Raw genomic sequence first — 19609 nt, 5'->3', positions numbered from 1 at the left:
ATGGGTCGGCTGATCTTCATTGTGGGGTACAGCTGGGGCCTGGGCCTGAGCTGGCTCCCCTTTTATTGTGCTTGTTCCGAAAGGACTGGCTCTGGCCTGCGGGGCGGGCCGCTTGATATGAGCTTCTATATGGGTTAAAGTGCTGTGATCCTCTGCCCCTGGAGGTCCAGGGGAAGGATCACTGGTTTCTCTTATTCCTGTCCTTCGGTAGCCGTGACAGTGGGGACTCGCCCCACTTGTTGGCTAGTTTCTCTAGTTCGCTTCCGAACAGGAGTGTTCCCTTGAAAGGCATCCTTGTGAGTCTCATTTTGGAGGATGCGTCGGCTGACCAGTTTCGAAGCCAGATTTGTCTTCTGGCTGCCACAGCGGATGAGACTCCTCTAGGTGCTGTGTGTACCAGATCCGAAGCGGCGTCCGCGAGGAATGATACAGCTGGTTCCAGGGCTTCCCCAGGAGTGTTGTTCCTGGTCTGTGCTAAGCAGGCGCGTGTCACCACGGCACAGCAGGCCGCTATCTGTAAAGACATAGCGGAGATGTTAAAGGACTGTTTGAGGAAAGATTCCAGATGTCTGTCTTGAGCATCCTTGAGTGCTGCTCCTCCCTCCACTGGGATACTAGTGCACTTCGAGACCGCACAGACCATGGCATCCACTTTCGGACATGCCAGGAGATCTTTGGCGGCAGGGTCCAGAGGGTTCATGGCTGCCAGAGCCCGGCCCCCTTTGAACGTGGTTTCTGGGGCATCCCATTCCAGGTCAATTAGTTGCTGGACGGCTTGTAATAGTGGGAAATGGCAGGAGGTCTGACGAAGTCCCTCCAAAAGTGGGTTCATCTTAGGTTCCCCCGAGGTACTTGTGCCCGGGATGGCAAGCTCTTTTAAGCTGTGTGTGACCAGGTCTGGAAGCTCATCCTTGGTGAAGAAGCGTCTCATGGTTTGATGGCGTTTTGTCCCCGGAGGGAGTTCCCCTTCCTCCAGGGATTCTGACTCATCTGAGATGTCTGTATCTCCGAAGTGGGGCTTCTGGGTGGTGGGATCACTTCCCTGGGCATAGAGGGTCCTGGCATGTGGAGGTCCTCTGGTGGGGCCTGTGACCGCATTGTAGGAGGCCCCGGTTTCATATGGATGAAGGTATGCAGACCTTTGAAGAATTTCACCCAGGAGATAGAAGCTGGGTCTAGACTAGGGGGTACCATGTCCCTGGGGGTCCCGCTGTGTGATGCTAGGTCCGGCGTATCGCTCGAGAGGCTGGGGTCCGGTACCGGCTGGAGAGGGCCATGAGTTGGGTCCCCTAGGGCCTCTTCGCACTGTATTCCCAGGGCTGTGGCCTCCTCATGCTGTGCAGCTCTAATGTGGCATGCTGGACAAAGGCCCTGAGCTTTGAGCTTATTTTCAGGTGGTGTCATGGCTTGTGCACGTACAATACAGTTGTGAGCTCCGGTGTTTGGCGAAGTTGCACGTGTAGGTTTGGTGCGTGCGTGCAGAGCAATGTGCTCGCTGTTGTGCGCACGGGTCAAAATTATGCGCCCGGCACAGTGAGCGCGTGGCTATGCGCTTCGCTTGTGCGCACAAGGTATTTGTGCGTACGGCTCGCGACGGTGGACAGGGCGGCGAACAGGGCCAAAATGGTGACGGCGATCATGCGGACAATATGGTGACCATCTCTGAGGGTCTCCACGTGGGAGGACCCTCGGATCTGACCGGGGTTTAGCCCTGCTAGGGCAGATCAACCTGGTGGCAGTGGTCCCGGCTGGCGACCTGTGTGTCTCCTCGAGCTTTGGAGACCGGAGACTTTTAAATAGATTTCTACCTTACCTTGTCTCGGCGCTTCCCGATGTTAATGGTGGTAACCTCTAACTATTAACTCAATGAATACCAGCTCCAAAAGAGTTATAAAAGTAGAAGTTTTATTGATGGGGGAAAGGGCGTGATTTCCCCCAGGGGTAGAAGCGAATACAAAGCAAACGGTGTATAATACAGAATCTGCCCAGTCCTCTAGCGTGCGTGCTCAGCATTATAAGGGTTTGGGTCCGCCGATGCCAGATATCTGCATAATCACCACCCCTTACCTTTAAAGAGCCAATCAATAAATTTTAGCATGTGTGTGTGCTCTTACTATGGGCAGGAGCCTCTTGTTATCAGTAGCAGAGAATAAGACCAAGTTAACTTCCGTTTTCTCAGGAATGATGTCATCTGTGCTGGCTAATTCTCTGGTAAGTTTAGTTATCATAGTGCTTCATAGTGCTAGTGACACCTGTGCAGGATATATGCAATTCACTATTATTACATTGGTTTCGTTCCGGGCGATCTCCGGCTGCGGGGGAAGAGGGAAAATACCTTCACCGCTGCGCTCGAGGTTGCACCCGCTATCTCTCAGCCTCACCTGATGTCGGGGGCTAGGTCCCCGCCGAGGGTAGGCTGCCGGACCGAGGTTTACCTCCGAGGGATTGCGGAAATCACCTTGGAATCTCGACTGGGGGAGGGACCCAACGGGTGTCACCGCAGGAGAGTGGGGCTCGTCTGTAGAGGTAAGATTTCTTCTTAATTTGGATTTCTTTGGTAAAATTTACTCTAACGCTGTGCTAGCGTGCATAGAGTCCCTGACTGCTATGGAGGCGTAAAATACTGAAGAGCTGCACTTCCTGCAGGGATATACGTATTAGGGCTGACGTCAGATTGAAATCTGATCCGTCTCCAACTGCAATCAGGAGTACACTATACCCATTGGTCCTGAGTCCATCTGCTACACGCTAGGAAAATTCCCTTTCCCAACAATTGTGCCAATAATCACCAGATACCCCCGGGAACGTTCTAGCCACTTTGTCCAGCATGAGATACCACCAATAAAGTATCTTATAACCATTCTTTACTACCAGTAAAGAAACTGAGCTCCTTCCTGTCATCTTAACACAAATCCCAAGCTGTAGCTTCTACTGAGTTACGCAAATCCTTTTCCCATGTTATAACATGCTTGGTTTATTACTCATCTCCCCTAACAGTAACACATATTTTAGAAATGATCTTACTCACGTTATCTGCTCTTGCACAGTATACTTCAAAAATTGACAGTTTTTTGAAGAGCCTCCGTTACCACTTTAGAGCATATAAAAGACAGCAATTATAGAAATACAAACCTATCCTTCTCCTCCAATGGCAATATCTGACATACTGCCTTGAATGGGTAAACTGACCTTCCATCCCATACTTGCTCTAATTTCTCAATACCCTAGCCCCCTTCAATATGTCCCCCGGGGGAAAGGACTTGTTAAATAGAAAGGATGTACAATGCCAAAATTGTTTATCACCTTCCAATTGCTTTCTAGACTTTTGCTAAAATGGACTGAGTGAAAAGAGAAGCCTTCTGCAACCAGTTCTTATTCCTGTCACTTGATCAAACTAAAAACTCCATGGAAGGAATAGGAAAATTGGTCCTTACCTGCTAATTTTCATTCCTATAGTACTACGGATCAGTCCAGAGTCCTGGGTTTTGCCTCTCCTCCAGCAGATGGAGACAGAGAAGTTTGAACGGACTCTGCCCTATATCCTGAGGTGCCACCTAGAATCTGTCAGTATTTCTCTGTCTCCAGCAGATGGTGGAGGTGCAAATCCCTTCAGTCGGGATTAGCTATAATTTGTTTATAGCTTAGTTTGGTTCTAAGGCTTAAATTATTGTGAGAACTTAGATTAGTTTTTAAGCCTTAGCAGGTTTAAAAAAAAAACGCTGAGATACTTTAAGCCTATCAGGGGGTTGTCAGGTCCTGGTGGGACCATCCCCCTGGTAATAGAGGCTGAGGAGCAGAGGGTTGAGAACCCTGTAACCTGCCCTTGGCAGCAACTGAGGGTGATACCGGGGAGCTTGGTTCACTCACCCGCAAAAAGGGGGGTGAGGGGCGGCGCTTGTATTTAAAAAAAAAAAAAAAAAGAAGAAGCTGACAGGATGAACAAGGTAATTTTTAAATTACTTTCATGGCCGGCCCAGCATCCTCTTCGTTCCCTCCCCCCGCCGCTACCTCTCAGCCTGCCCTGCAACCACTGAGCTCCTGTTCTAAATTTAGTCCATTTATCATGCCGCGTAGTGCAGCCTGCTTGGCGTGTGGGAGTGCACGAGCGCGGCTCTCTAGGGCTGGTATTTGCTTGGACTGCCTCTCCGGAGGGGAAGGCACCTTGGGGAGGGCTGTGACTGAAATTTTCCGCGACAGCGGTTCCCGGTTGCGCCGAGAGCCTGGGAGGCTTGATAATCAGCGTCAGCCCTCCGACTCGTTCCTGCTTAGCGCGGGAACGGAAGCCATCTTACAAACTTTCAGGGCACAAGAGCAAGTAGTTTAGAGGGAAGGGAATTCCCCACCACCACTTCGCCGTGGCCTGGGGCCTCGGGGGGGGGGGGGGGGGCAATTTGCAGGCTGATCAGGAGCACTCATCAGGAGATGGCCCTGGGGGGGCCTCTGATGATTCTTCTTCATTGTTCTCCTCCAAATTTGTTTTGCTGCTCCACAAGGCCTTTAAGGTTCAGAAAGCAGCTAGAAGACATGGTAGCAGGGTCCCTCGTTCAGCTCCAGCGCCCTCGATTGGGGGCAAGGACGCCATCTTGATGGGATCCACAAAGTCCAAACGGCCTCTCAAATCTATTTCTTGTCCGGCAGACAATTCGTCTTCACTGGATAGGAGCCCCACATCTGGGCTTCGGGCATTGTAGTATTAGGACTGAGACACACAGCTGGTGGAAGGGGTTCTTTTTTTTTTTTTTTAAAGTGAAACAGAAAGCAGACTAGTTAATGTGCCCCCTCCATTCCGAATAATGTATCCGATACTTTCTCCCTGGTGTGCTTCTGTTTGCTGTTCTGAGAAGTTGAAAGAAAGGACCTGTGTATAAACACTTACCCAGAATTCCTGCAATTCTGTTAGGTGGATGACATTTTCAATCTTTTTAATTTTGTTGCATGCAATATCCAGCGTTGTCAGTTTGCTCTAAAACAAGACAAACACTTTTTCAGTTTCCTTTTAATCTATAGCTGATCCTTCTCTCCTACATTTCTCTCCCTGGGTCTCCAAAAAAATGTTAGATAAAACACCCACTTGGGCCCTCATTTTTAACTTTCCTTTTCCATTCCTCAAGGGTCCTCTTGAAATCAAGTTTTGCACCAGGACAACTCTCCTTCTTGTCTTCCTCCTTGCATTTTTTGTTTCACTTTCTACAGCATTTACTTTCTGTTTGGCTACCTTCATCATTCTGGACAACAACTTCTTGCAACACAACCTAGAATGGGGACAATCTCGAACACAGCACCAAGTCATTGTTCTGCCCTGAGCTCAATGTGAACCAGGAACAGATGGTCTGGTGGCAATTCTAGAGTGCACTTAAGAGAGAGGATTTTCTAAAGTAAGTGACAAACATCAGAGACTTAAATCAAATCCCTACCTAGGCAGATTGACAGATATCACAGGAAAAAAACAAGGTGGAGCATTCTCCCCTCTGAGATGCTCCTGATTATGAGACCTCTTAAGCTTCCATGCCTCATCCCTGTGAAGTAGCGAGGAGCTTACATTGTTCTCCAGCCCTTCAATGACTTCAATGCCATTACCGCTGAGGTAGAGCTCACGCAGGTTTACCAGGCTCTGTAGACCCTCTATTTTTGTCAGTCGGTTACTCTGAAATCAAAAGAGAAATAAGAGATGCTCCTATTACATAAACAAGAAAGATCATTTTTCCTATGATAATATAGAAGTATTTTAGCCAGCCAACCAATCAGGTTCTTAATGACAGCACCAATGATATCTCCCATATCTTCAAGCCTATAATACCAGAGTTGTACAATTATATCCCAAAACATGCCAGGCTTATACAAATCCAGACTTTACAAACAAAAAACTACTGCACCTAGTAGCTACAGTTTCTTGTATCCTAAATGCCACCATTAGAACACCAGCCAAGTCTGCAAACTGCATGTTTGACAGTGAGGGAAAAGGTGAAGGCCCTTCACTGGGTGGAGTTAGGGGAGACTCTTTACCTGTATACTGAGCACTGTGAGGCTTGTTAGCCCATCCAAATTCTGTAACTTGGTGATCTTGTTCTTCCCTAGATATAAACTATCCAGCTCCGACAATGTCTCAATATTCTCAATCACCTGAAAATCAAGAACAAACAAGGCAGCTCCTTTTATGCTGAAGTATTTGTCCAAGGGGAAAGATACGAAAGGGAGGCACGCACCCCACTCACATACACAGCAGTGAAACCACAGAGATTCCAGGGGACCCCGGCTTACTTATATCCAAAATCAGTTGTACCCCTCCCAGCCAACATAATTTAGTTGCACACCTTACCCAGATATAATTTAAACTCCCTCCTGACTGGCTTCAATTGCATATCACATAAGATACCACAGTGTCACCCAGTTGTATGTTTTATATCATTAAACTTATAATAAAAAATATAAAAAGAAAAAAAGAGAAACCATAAGTTTAATGATATAAAACATACAACTGGGTGACACTGTGGAATCTTGTGTTAATTGTAGTATGTCCCCAGATAACTGATTGTCTGGGCTTATATAGTTTATGATCTTATTTATTTATTTATTTATTATTTTATTATACCGAATTTCATGACTGGAATCACATCAACCCGGTTTACAATTAACAATGTGTGTAAGGCAGAGAGTAACTTAGTAATCAACATTCCCAATTCAACTTCAAATACAGTAAGAAACTTCAAATACTATAACAATAATATGAATGTGAGAAAGTTACAATAAAACAGGGAAAATTAACAAGATCTGGAAGGGGGGAGAAACTGAACAAAGAATATTTACATTTCAGCCACTGTATCAATTAATAAATATATATTATAATATTGTATATATATAGTTGTATAGCAAAAATGAATATATATGATACAGTTGTGAAGGACGATAATATGGTGCTGTGTATGAGTGGGAAGTTGGTGGATTTTTATTTCAATCCAATTTTTGAATACGAGTTTGTGCTGATGGGTGGAGATTTTAATCAAGGCCTGGGAATGCTTTTTTAAAAAGCCAAGCTTTTAGTCTTTTCCTAAATGTTAGAGTGCATGGTTCTTATCTCAAGTCAGGTGGGATAGAGTTCTAAAGAGTTGGACCTGCTGATGAGAAAGCTCTGAGACTGTAGGATTTATGTTGGTAGGTTTTGGCATGTAGAACCTGAAGTGATTCTTTGTAGTATTCCCTGATGGGTCTGGCGGATGTGTGTTTTTTAAAAGGGATTTGTAGGTCGAGTTGAGTGTGTTGGTGGATGGTCTTGTAGATGATAGTGATAAATTTGTACATAATTCTGTAGTGGATCGGTAACCAATGAAGGTCTTTGAGGATAGGGGAGATGTGGTCGATTTTCCTGGAGTTTATAAGGATTCTGGCTGCTGTGTTCTGTACCATTTGTAGAGGCTTGGTGTAGGAAGCTGGGAGGCCTAGTAGTAGTGAGTTGCAATAATCTAGTTTGGAGAAGATTATTGCTTGCAAGATTGACCTAAAGTCCTGAGCGTGGAAAAGTGGCTTTATTCTTTTCAGAGTATGTAATTTGTGGAAGCAATCTTTGGTGGTTTGGTTAATGAATGGTTTGAGGTTAAGACGGTTATCTAAGATGGCTCCTAGGTCTCTTACGTGAGCGGTTTGAAGGAGGGCTGGTGGCTTTGAATGTGTGTTGTTGTTTTCAGGTGATATAAGCAGATATTCCGTTTTTGACGCATTGAGGACTAGGTTTAGGCTGGTGAGGAGGTGTTTGATTTCTAAAAAGCAACTATCCCAGTATTCCATTGTTATCGAGATTGATTCTTTTATAGGGATCACAATCTGTACGTCGTCTGCGAAGAGGAAGTGTTTCAGGCTTGTGTTCAATTGCATATCCCCAGTCCCCTCAACTGTCCTTACCCGGATTCGGTTGGATCCCAGCTCTAATGTGCGCAGCTGCTGTAGTTTGCTCAGGTTTTCTATTTTGCTGATTTTGTTATTGACCAAGAAGAGTTTCTTCAGCTGAGTGAGTAGATCAAGCCCCTGAATGTGCCGCAGGATATTGAAAGACAGATCCAGGATCCTGCCACGAAAGAGAAACACAGACTTTCATAATAACAAGCACCACCTGGAACCAAAAGGCAGAGAAGTTTCTAGCAATCATGGCACTGCCATATGCCAAGAAAACACTAGACAACACAGTTTCTCTTTCAAACAAGTATGCAACACTCAGATTACCAGGATCTCAGAAATTGGAGAATTTACTTACCTGATAATTTCGTTTTCCTTAGTGTAGACAGATGGACTCAGGACCAATGGGTATAGTGTGCTCCTGATAGCAGTTGGAGACGGATCAGATTTCAATCTGACGTCAGCCCTAGTACATATACCCCTGCAGGAAGTGAAGCTCTTCAGTATTCTCTTTGAAAAGCAATTGTGGATATATGTGCGACTGAATAACTTGATTAACTTGGTTAAGTTTGATTAACTAGAACTGGTTGATGTGGTTATAGCTGGACACCGCCAGTGCACTCAACCGAGAAACGTCGACACCCGGTAGTATGGGTGTCCTAACTGGAGGGAAAGCTTGGCTTACCCGTGATTATCTCGATCTCGGGGATGTCGCCCGAGAATTCCCTGAATGATGGCAGCCATGGGTGGGATGCTGAGTCCATCTGTCTACACTAAGGAAAACGAAATTATCAGGTAAGTAAATTCTCCATTTCCTAGCATGTAGCAGATGGACTCAGGACCAATGGGATGTATAAAAGCTACTCCCAAACCGGGTGGGAGGCTGTCCATGGCCCCCTTAGTACTGCCCTTGAGAATGCTGTGTCCTCCCGAGCCTGAACATCCAGGCGGTAGAACCTGGAGAAGGTGTGAATGGAGGACTATGTCGCCGCCCGACAGATCTCAGCAGGTGACAGCATCTTGGTTTCCGCCTAGGACACTGCCTGGGCTCTAGTGGAATCGGCCTTGACTTATAGAGGTGGAGGCTTGCCTGCCTCTACGTAGGCCGTCTTGATAACTTCTTTGATCCAGCGGGCTATGGTTGCCCGTGAGGCTGCTTCCCCTTGTTTCTTCCCGCTGTGAAGGACGAATAGATGGTCCGTCTTCCGTACGGATTCCGACCTTTCCAGGTATCGGACTAGGAGTCTGTTGACGTTAAGATGGCAAAGGCGGCAAGATTCTTCTGAGTTCTTATGCTCGTCTGGCGATGGCAGCAAGATGGCTTGGTTTAGATGGAAGTGAGAAACCACTTTTGGGAGGAAGGAGGGGACCATGTGTAGCTGTATGGATCCCAGTGTGAACCTGAGGAACGGTTCTCGAAAGTACAGTGCTTGAAGCTTGGAGATGCGACGGGCTGAACAGACTGCCACTAGAAATGCAGTCTTCAATGTTAGTAGTCGGAGGGACAGACCGTGGGTGGATCTGAAGGATGCTCCTGCTAGGAAGTCTAGGACTAGATTGAGATTCCATAAAGGTACCGGACACTTCAGGGGTGGTTGGATCTGTTTGACCCCTTTCAGGAAGCGGGAGACGTCCGGGTGTGAGGCTAGGCTGCCGCCCTCCACCTTGGCTCTGTAGCAGGCCAACGCGGCCACCTGCACCTTGATGGAGTTGAGAGACAACCCCTTCTGTAAGCCGTTCTGCAGGAAGTCCAGGATCGTGGGAATTTTGACTGTCCGGAGGATGTCGTGGTCTTCACACCAGGCTTCGAATATTCTCCATATTCGTATATAGGTTAGAGATGTGGAAAACTTGCGTGCTCGGAGCAAAGTGTCAATCACCACCCCCGAGTATCCGCTCTTCTTCAGGTGTGTCCTCTCAATGGCCAGACTGTAAGAGAATCGAGTTGGGTCTTCGTGGAGGATCGGGCCTTGTTGGAGCAGATCCCGGTGTGGAGGTAGAGGGAGAGGGAGAGGGCTCCCTGTCAGTAGTCTTCGCATGTCTGCATACCATGGCCTTCTTGACCAGTCCGGGGCCCCTAGAAGTATTGGTCCCCTGTGGTGTTCTATCTTGCGGATGATCCCGCCCAGTAGCGGCCACAGAGGGAAGGCGTATAGCAGGATTTCCTGTGGCCAGGCCTGGACGAGGGCATCGATCCCTTGGGATTGTGGTTCCCGTTTGCGACTGAAGAAGTTGGGAACTTGGGCGTTGGACCGGGTTGCCAGGAGGTCCATGGTTGGTGCTCCCCAGCGGTTTACTATCAACTTTCTCTGCTGAGGTAATCCAAAGTGACGTTGTCTTTTCCCGTGATGTGGGCGGCTGAGATCTCTTGTAGGTTTGATTCTGCCCACGCTATTAGGGGATCTATTTCCAGGGACACCTGTTGGCTTCTGGTTCCTCCCTGGCGGTTGATGTAGGCCACTGTTGTGGCATGGTCAGACATGACTCTGTCCGATTTGCCCCAGAGTCTGTGACCGAAGCGTAGGCAGGCTAGCCTGACTGCCCGTGCTTCCAGTCGGTTGATGTTCCATCCCGACTCTTACTTGTCCCACTGCCCCTGGGCGGTCAGTTCCTGGCAGTGGGCTCCCCACCCTCGTAGGCTCGCATCCTTGGTAAGCAGGATCCAGGTCGGCGGGGATAGCCTTACTCCCTTGCTCAGATGGTCTTCTTGTAGCCACCATTGAAGCTGGGTTCGAACTTCCTCCGGGAGCTGGTTGCGAACGGAGTAGTTCTGGGACATCGGATTCTATCATGACAGGAGGGAATACTGTAGGGGGTCGCATGTGAGCTCTTGCCCATGGAACCACTTCCAATGTGGAAGTCATGAGACCGAGGACTTGGAGGTAGTCCCACACCTTGGGGCAAAGACTGCTTAACAGGTTTCGCAATTGGTTCATCAGTTTTGTTCTCCTTGGAGGAGTCAGAATGACCTTGTCTTGTCTGGTGTTGAACCGGACTCCCAGGCATTCCAGAGATTGGGAGGGCTGCAGACAGCTCTTGTTTGTGTTGACCAGCCACCCAAGGTTCTCCAGTAGAGTTTTGACTCTGGTGGTCGCCTGATGACTTTCCTCTGGGGATTTTGCCCTGATCAGCCAATCGTCTAGATATGGGTGTACTAGGATTCCTTCTTTCCTCGGTGTCGCCACCACTACAACCATGATTTTGGTGAACGTTCGGGGTGCTGTGTCTAGCCCGAAGGGTAGTGCCTGGAACTGGTAGTGGTGGTCCAGGATCGCAAAGCGTAAAAAATGCTGATGCTCATGATGGACCGGTATGTGCAAGTAGGCTTCTGACAGATCCAGGGATGTGAGAAATTCTCCTGGCATAAGTGATACAGCCAGGAGAATTTCTCACATCCCTGGATCTGTCAGGGATGTACCCTCAGGTGGCGGTTGACTGACTTGAGGTCCAGGATGGGCAGGAACGTACCCTCTTTCTTGGGAACGATAAAATAGATGGAATAGTGCCCAGTATTTTGTTGATGCGTGGGCACCGGCGTTATGGCCTTTAAGTCGAGCAATTTGGTCAGTGTGGTTTCCACTGCCATCCTCTTGGAAGGGTCGTGGCAGGGAGATTTCACAAATTAGTCCGGAGGAATGCTGGTTAGGACCCACTTGCCCGAAGTTCTCTCGACCCATCTTTGGTAGAATAGGGCAAGTCTGCCCCCTATGGCTTCTTCCTGTGAATGGGTCGGCTGATCTTCATTGCGGGGTGCGGGTGGGGCCTGGACCCTCGCCGGTTCCCCTTTTGCTGTGTTTGTTCCAAAAGGACTGGTCCCTGCCTGCGGGGCGAGATGCTTGATATGTACTTTTGTACAGTTTGAAGCACTGTGATCCCTTGCCCTTATATATTCTGAGGGAGGGGCGCTGGTTTCTCTTGTTCTTGTCCTCCGGTAGCTGCGGTACTGGGGATTCACCCCATTTGTTGGCTAACTTCTCCAGTTCGCTTCCGAACAGGAGGGTTCCCTTAAAAGGCATTCTAGTGAGTCTCGTCTTGAACGTCGCATCGGCTGACCAGCTTCAGAGCCAGAGTTGCCTTCTGGCTGCCACAATGGACGAAACGCCTCTGGCTGCGGTGCGCAACAGGTCAGAGGTCGCATCCATGAATAATACTGCTGGTTCTAGTGCTTCAACGGGTGTGGTGGCATTCCTGGTCTTTGATAAGCAGGCGCGTGTTACCACGGCACAACAGGCCATGATCTGTAGTGACATAGCTGATACGTCGAATGACTGTTTGAGGATGGATTCCAGACGTCTGTCCTGGGCATCCTTGAGTGCTGCTCCTCCCTCAACTGGGATGGTAGTGCGCTTTGAGTCCGCGCAGACAATGGCATCCACTTTGGGGAATGCCAGGAGATCTTTGGCAGCGGGGTCCAGGGGGTATAGGGTTGCCAGGGTCCGTCCACCCTTGAACGTGGCCTCTGGAGCCTTCCATTCCAGGTCAATCAGCTGTTGAACGGCTTGTAGAAAAGGGAAATGGCAGAGGCCTGACGGAGTCCCTCTAGGAGGGGGTTCATCTTTGGTTCCCCTGTGGCACTCGTGCCTGGGATAGCGAGCTCTTTCAAACTGTGAGCCACGAGGTCTGATAGTTCGACTTTGGAGAAGAACCGCCTCATGGCTCGGTAAGGTTCCGTTCCTGGAGGGATTTCCCCTTCCTCCAGGGAGTCTTGATCCTCGTCCGAGGTGTCCGTGTCCCCAATGTTGAGGGGCTTTGAGGCGGGAGGGGCACTTCTCTGGGTTCAGAGGGTCCAGGGATGTTAGGGTCCTCTGGGGAAGGCTGTGGTTGTGTCATCGGGGGTGCCGGTTGCATGTGGACAAAGGTATGTAGGCCTTTGAAGAATTCTACCCAGGAGAAAGATGCTGGGTCTAAATTGAGAGGCGCTGCGTCCCCGGGGAGCCCCGTTTGAGGGAGGCTCCCGCTGGGGGTAACTAGATCCGGTGTACTGTTGGTGGATCTAGATCCCAGTGCCGGCTGGAGAGGACCTTGGCCTGGTTCACCCAGAGCCTCCTCGCACTGTAGACACAGGGCTGTGGCCTCTTCGTGCTGCACAGCTCTAATATGGCATGCTAGGCAGAGGCCCTGAGCCTTGAGCTTCTTGTCCGGTGGTGCCATGGTTTGTGCACATAGGCTTGCAGAAAACTCTGGTTTGTGCGTTCAAGCGTGCGCCGGGAGGCTGAGTTATGCGCTCTGGGTGCGCCGAAATTGTGCATGTAGGTCGGATGCGCGCTCAATAAGATGTGCGCGCCGCTGTGCGCACGGGGTTTACTTATGCGCCCGGCACAGAGAAAACTGTGCCCAACGCCCTTGTGCGCGTCGCCGTGCACATGGCACTTATGCGCGCGCCGTGCATGCGTACGGATCGAATCGGCAGATAGGGTGGCGATCAAGTAAAAATGGCGACGGCGACCACGCAAGCAATATGGCAACCACCTCGGAGGGTCTCCACGTGGGAAGACCCTTGTATTGGACCGGGGTCTAGCCCGGATAGGGTTGATCAACTCCCCGGTAGCACGGATCTGTGCGGCTATTCGAGCCTCAGAGACTTTTAAGAAGTTTTCTACCTTACCTTGTCTCGGCATTTCCCAGTCTCGTTCCGGGCGGTCTCCGGCTGTGGGGGGAGAAGAAAAAGTACCTTCACCGCCAGGCTCGAAGTTGCACCCACTGCCTCTCAGCCGCACCCGTTGCCGGGGGCTAAGTCCACGCCGGGAACCGGCTGCTGGACCGAGGCCTACCTCTGAGGGATCGCGGAAATCACCTCAGGAATTCTCAACTGGGGGAGGGACCCGTAGGTATCACCGCAGTAGAGCGGGGCTCGTCTGTAGAGGTAAGATTTCTTCTTTGTTTTAGATTTCTTTGGTTAGAAAACTCTAACGCTGTGCAAGCGTGGATAGAGTCCCGAACTGTTATGGAGACTGAGAAATACTGAAGAGCAGAGCTTCCTGCAGGGGTATATGTACTAGGGCTGACATCAGATTGAAATCTGACTCCATCTCCAACTGCTATCAGGAGCACACTATACCAATTAAGGTCTTTTTATTTTAGTGATTAAGAAACAATGCAGGATTACAAATTAGGTAAAATAACCTTTTGCCCTTCAAGTCTCTGACTGCACCTCTCTCACTCATACATTCCCCTCATGACTCTGTTTAAAAACAGTATTGAATGACCAGACTAAATGTATTTCATGCATTAAAAAGGGCACAAAGAAGATCAAAAGAACACCAGTATGGTTAAGTGGTGAGGTGAAAGAGGCAAATTAGATGTAAAGAGTTAATAAGCCAAGCCAAAAGAAAATTTGAAAAGAAGCTTATCAGAGGCGCAGAATTCAAAATAAAAATGTTTTAAGTACATTTGAAGCAAGAAGCCTGTGAGAGAGTCAGTTGGATCACTAGATGACCAAAGGGTAAAAAAGGCACTCAGGGAAGACAAGGCTATAGCAGAAAAACTAAATGAATTCTTTGCTTCATTCTTTACTACAGAGAGAGCTGGCGAGATACCTTTCCCAGAGAAATTTTTTAAGGATGATGAATCAGAGAACTTGAATCAAATCATAGTGAAATGGATGCAGTAGAGAAAATCAACAACTTAAAGAGTAATAAATCACTGGGTCTGGGTGGTAATACGTCCCAGAGTTAGGCAAGATGCACATATTCTTCCACTAACACTGTTGTCGTTCCATCCAGGCAGGAACGGCAGCAGTTAATGGAAGCTGGTAACATCAGCAACATGGCCTTTTCTTCTTCCTGCCCCCATGGCCTGGAACAGGAAGTGATGTACAGTGGGGCGAGCAGGAAGAAGAAAAGACCATGCTGTATAAAGTAGTAGCAGAAGTGCAAACCCAGACAAAATGAAACACAGCCAGCGATCAGCAACGGGAGAAAGAGCAGATTTAGCCCTGCAACCAATGGGATTCTTCATTCTTGAACCACAGGGGCTTGGAGGAGGAGGTTACTGCAGCTGCCATTTGTGCTAGGGAAGGGAGGTCATGAGTGAGAGCGAGCCAGAGGGAGAGAGAGCATGTATGTGTGATTAACAACATGTATGTAAGTATTAGGAGCTACCACCCAGGAAAAAAATCTAGGCATCATAGTGGATAATACTTTAAAATCGTCGGCTCAGTGTGCTGCAGCAATCAAAAAAGCAAACAGTGTTAGGAATTATTAGGAAGGGAATGGTTAATAAAACAGAAAATGTCATAATGCCTCTATATCACTCCATAGTGAAACTGCACCTTGAATACTGTGTACAATTCTGGTCGCCGCATCTCAAAAAAGATATAGTTGCGATGGAGAAGGTACAGAGAAGGGCAACCAAAATGATAAAGGGGATGGAACAGCTCCCCTATGAGCAAAGGCTGAAGAGGTTAGGGCTGTTCAGCTGGAGAAGAGACAGCTGAGGGGAGATATGATAGAGGTCTTTAGATCATGAGAGGTTTTGAACAAGTAGATGTGAATCAGTTAGTTATTTACACTCTCGAATAATAGAAGGACTAGGGGGCATTCCATGAAGTTAGCAAGTAGCACATTTAAGACTAATCGGAGAAAATTCTTTTTCACTCAACGCACAAAGCTCTGGAATTTGTTGCCAGAGGATGTGGTTAGTGCAGTTAGTGTAACTGGGTTCAAAAAAGGTTTGGATAAGTTCTTGGAGGAGAAGTCCATTAACAGCTATTAATCAAGTTTACTTAGGGAATAGCCACTGCTATTAATTGCATCAGTAGCATGGGATCTTCTTAGTGTTTGGGTAATTGCCAGGTTCTTGTGGCCTGGTTTGGCCTCTGTTGGAAACAGGATGCTGGGCTTGATGGACCCTTGGTCTGACCCAGCATGGCAATTTCTTATGTTCTTAAGAGACAGCATGTGTGTGCATGTGTGATTGACAGCATGTGTGTGATTGAGAGAGACTTGTGAGAGTGTGTGTGAGAGAGAGAGAGAAAGAAACTGGTTGGAGAGGTCACTGGTGTGTGAGGCTGGTTGTAGGGTATAATTGGTGTATGTGTGAGAGAGAGATTGGTTGTGGGCCCTAAGGAAGAGGTCTGTGAGGACAGAGCTTCAACATCCACTGCTGCTTCTGGTGTGTGCTATTGGTCTGCATGGAAAAGGAACATAAGAACATAAGGAGTAAGAGAGTTGCTGGAGAGAGAAAGTAACGGTGGCTTTTTAAGTTTATTTTTCTTAACCGCCATTTTAATTATTGGGTATCATGTGATGTGTTAGCTGTTTTGAAATATTTTATTGGTATTTGAAGAATTTTTAATACTTGGATGTTGTTCTGTTCATCAGCTGTTTTGAAACATTTATCTGTATGGTTTTACAATTATTTCTGTATGGGGATTTATAGCAGACTGGCTTGTTTTGTTTTTCTAATAGGAGGTGTTTTAGTGTTTAGGGTCTGGTTTAATATTCGTAGTGTTGCCTTTTCATAGACAGGGTTGCTACTGTTTGAGTGTGTTCCATAATGCAGGTGTAACTTTGTGCGGATGGTTTGTGTGCATTATTGCAGATCCTGGGACTATGTTAGGTGCTATATTTCTGTTTCCATTTCTCTAGTTGTGCATGGCATGCAGAGTGTTTGTTTTTTTTTAGTTTCTATCTACATACTTGTAATTTGTGGTCTTTCTGTACTTGGTGAAAAAATACTAAAGAAGAAGGGGAGTGCTTTCCCAATCCTCCTGCGGGGTCATCCCCTCTGGTGGCAGGTTCTTGGAGCTGGGGTTGGTTACCACGCGGGGCTCCAGCAAGGTAAGGAGCTGGGGGAAGAGATTACCGGTGGGCCGGTCCCTCTTACCCCGTGGCAATCCTCAGAGGTTAAAAAAAAATCACGAGCAGGTTTCTTTTTTGGTCAGCTGCAAACCTCCCCGTCCGTTTTGCCGCGTTTTTGTTTAATTTCGCCGCATTTTTACTGTTTTTCTTTTAACTCACCACGATGCTGCGGCCATCTTTGTGTGGCCTGCGGGGAGTCATCCTCGCGGCTTTCCCGGGCCGGCATTTGCTCTTGCTGCCTTCCTGGAGGGGAAGGCAGTTCTTTTTCTAGGTCAGCAGCATCGGCAGAGCCCCGAGGGGCTCAAAAACGGTCTGATCTGCGGGATCCTCGGGCTGACCCGTTTCCCCTCAGTGCAGGGATGGCAGCCATTTTGAGCACTTTTGCTGAAGCTCAGGCAAGGGCTATGGGGGCTTGGGAACTTCCCCTAGCTCTGTCACTGGTCCCTGCCAGTTCCTGGTGATACTTCTGATCTGGACCAAGATGTTTTCCAGGAGGATCCGGATGACCCGGGGGAGGATGATATTGATTCTAATTCTTTTTCCCTAGATTTTGTCCTCCTCATACATAAAGCTTTCTTGGTTTCAACGTCTCTGCAAGGTGATGCTTTGCCCGTGAGACCTCCTCAGGGACCGTCCCCCAAGGTCGCCAAGCGCACGGATGTGCTCGCATCTCTACGGGTCGCGAAGTTAAAAGGCTCTTTGGCTTTAGGAAGAACAGCCGCTCCGGAGGTTCCGGGCAGTGCGGCTGCAGACGCAGTAGCCTCCCCTTTCCCCCTGGCTGGGGGGGCTTCGAAAGAGGAGCAGGGGAAACAGGCCCCATTGGATGGCGATGATCCTAAAGTGGTTCGCCTGTTCCAAAGAGAGGAGTTGGAACCCCTTATCCCTTCGGTCCTTGCAGAGCTGGGGAGTGGAGATCCCTCCGCATGCTCCGCCGCAGGATTCAGTGGATCTGGTCCTGTCAGGGTTGCGAGTACCGACCCGAGCTTTTCCTTTTCATCCTATGCTGCAGCAGCCGATGACCAGGAAGTGGGATGCTCCGGATGCTGGCTTGCGGGTTGGTCGGGCTATGGATAAGCTTTATCCATTGCTCGACGAATCTCTGGAACTTCTGTGATCCCCTAATGTGGACGCTTCAGTTTCGGCTGTATTCAAGCAGACCACTATTCTGGTCGCTGGATCGGCAGCTCTTAAGGATCTTCAGGATTGGAAGCACATCTTTGAGGTTTCAGCCCTTGGTATTCGAGCGGCGGTCTGTAGTAGTTACATGCTGCGAGCGAGCCTGCGCTGGGGTCCAGCAACTGTTGACGTCTAGAGATCTCCCTCCTGGTGAGTCAGAATAGGCAGAGTGTTTGGAGGCAGCGGTAGCATATGGCCTCCTCTGCACTTCTTCTTGCACCATGTAGGCAGTGTCGGCAAGGCGTCTTCTGTGGGTGCACAACTGGACAGCGGATGTTTCCTCCAATGCCCAGCTTGGGGCTCTTCCGTTTAAAGGTGGTTTTCTTTTTGGTGATGATTTGGAGAAGTTGATAAAGTCCCTGGGTGAGAATAAGGTTCATAAGTTGCCAGAGGACAGACCAAGAGCCTCCAGAGGGTTTCTGCCCTCCCGCTCTCGCTGGCAGCGGAGGTTTCGGCAGAACTGACCACAATCAGTGGGACAGCGTCAGCCTTTGGCCAGGTCCCAGCCCTGGAACTCTTCCTTTCATGGCTGTAGACCCTGCCGGGAGGGAGGTTCTTCCTCCTCTCTTGCCTCCAAGACTCTGCAATGAGCTGGGGCCGGCCCATCCCTCGAGTTGGGGGGGGGGGGGTCGCCTGTCCCGGTTCTACGAGGCATGGGCCAGAATTACTTTCGATCAGTGGGTGCTAAACATAATAGAACAAGGCTACCCTTTGGAATTTGCTCGTCCTCTCAAAGATTTTTTTCTAATATCCCCCTGCGGAGCAAAGGGAAAGCGGAACATTGTTTGTCAGACTCTCGAACAACTACTTGCTCTCAGAGCAGTAAAACCGGTCCCTCCGGAGTACTGGAGAACAGGGAGGTACTTCATCTACTTTATAGTCCCAAAGAAGGAGGGGTTCTTCAGACCAATTCTGGATCTCAAGAAGGTAAACAAGTATCTCAAGGTGCTGCATTTTCGTATGGAAACGCTGCGCTCAGTCATAGCGGCGGTTCGCAAGGGCGAGTTTTTGGCCTCTCTAGATCTAATGGAGGCATACTTGCACATTCCTATTCACGAAGATCATCAGATGTTTCTTCGTTTCATGGTCTTGGGAATGCATTACCAATTCTGCGCACTGCTGTTCGGTCTCGTGACCGCTCCCGAACGTTCACCAAAGTGATGGTGGTTGTAGCAGCAACCCTATGGAGACAAGGCCTTCTCATTCATCCCTACCTAGACAATTGGCTTATCAGAGCGAAGTCGAGGGAGCACTGTGTGGAAGCTATCCACAAGGTGGCCAGTCTCTTGGAATTACTTGGCTGGGTGATCAATCAGGCTAAGAGCAGCTTTGTTCCTTCTCAGAAGCTGAATTTTCTGGGAGCTCAGTTCGATACCACTGTCGTGAAGGTGTTTCTTCTGCCGGATCGGATGCACAAATTAATGGATCAAGTTCGTCGCTTGTTGTTGCTCCTGCAGCCCATGGCTTGGGACTACCTTCAAGTTCTCGGTTCGATGGAATCTAATCTGGAGGTCATGCCCTGGGCTTTTGCTCATATGAGACCTTTACAATGAGCGTTGCATTCCTGGTGGGATCCCAAGTCGGAGGAGTTTCGGCTCCCTCTGCCACTCACAGATCACGCCAGGTCCAGTCTTGGGTGGTGGCTTTACCCACTCAACTTGTCGTCTCGAGGGGTGGATCTGGAGGTTCTGAACTGGATAGTGGTGACCATGGATGCCAGTCTCTCCGGCTGGGGAACTGTCTGTCAG

The 19609-nt window shown here is 48.8% G+C and overlaps 1 protein-coding gene across 2 annotated transcripts in view; it reads right to left on the bottom strand.

Moving 5' to 3' along the window:
* The window catches only part of PPP1R7 (protein phosphatase 1 regulatory subunit 7), a 74572-nt gene that overhangs the window by 16568 nt on the left and 38395 nt on the right, over positions 1 to 19609 (bottom strand). For both annotated transcript variants that reach the window (XM_029615633.1, XM_029615634.1), the window contains 4 exons: positions 7894 to 8056; positions 6004 to 6120; positions 5540 to 5644; positions 4877 to 4963 (listed from right to left, as the gene is read on the bottom strand). In XM_029615633.1, coding sequence (XP_029471493.1) covers positions 4877 to 4963; positions 5540 to 5644; positions 6004 to 6120; positions 7894 to 8056 — 472 coding nt within the window. The remainder of the gene's footprint in view (positions 1 to 4876; positions 4964 to 5539; positions 5645 to 6003; positions 6121 to 7893; positions 8057 to 19609) is intronic.

This window comes from Rhinatrema bivittatum, chromosome 9, assembly GCF_901001135.1.
Source record: "Rhinatrema bivittatum chromosome 9, aRhiBiv1.1, whole genome shotgun sequence".
NCBI classification, from domain to species: Eukaryota; Metazoa; Chordata; class Amphibia; order Gymnophiona; family Rhinatrematidae; genus Rhinatrema; species Rhinatrema bivittatum.
The sequence above is the reverse complement of the archived record's forward strand: the minus strand, read 5'-3'. Positions and strand labels throughout refer to the sequence as shown.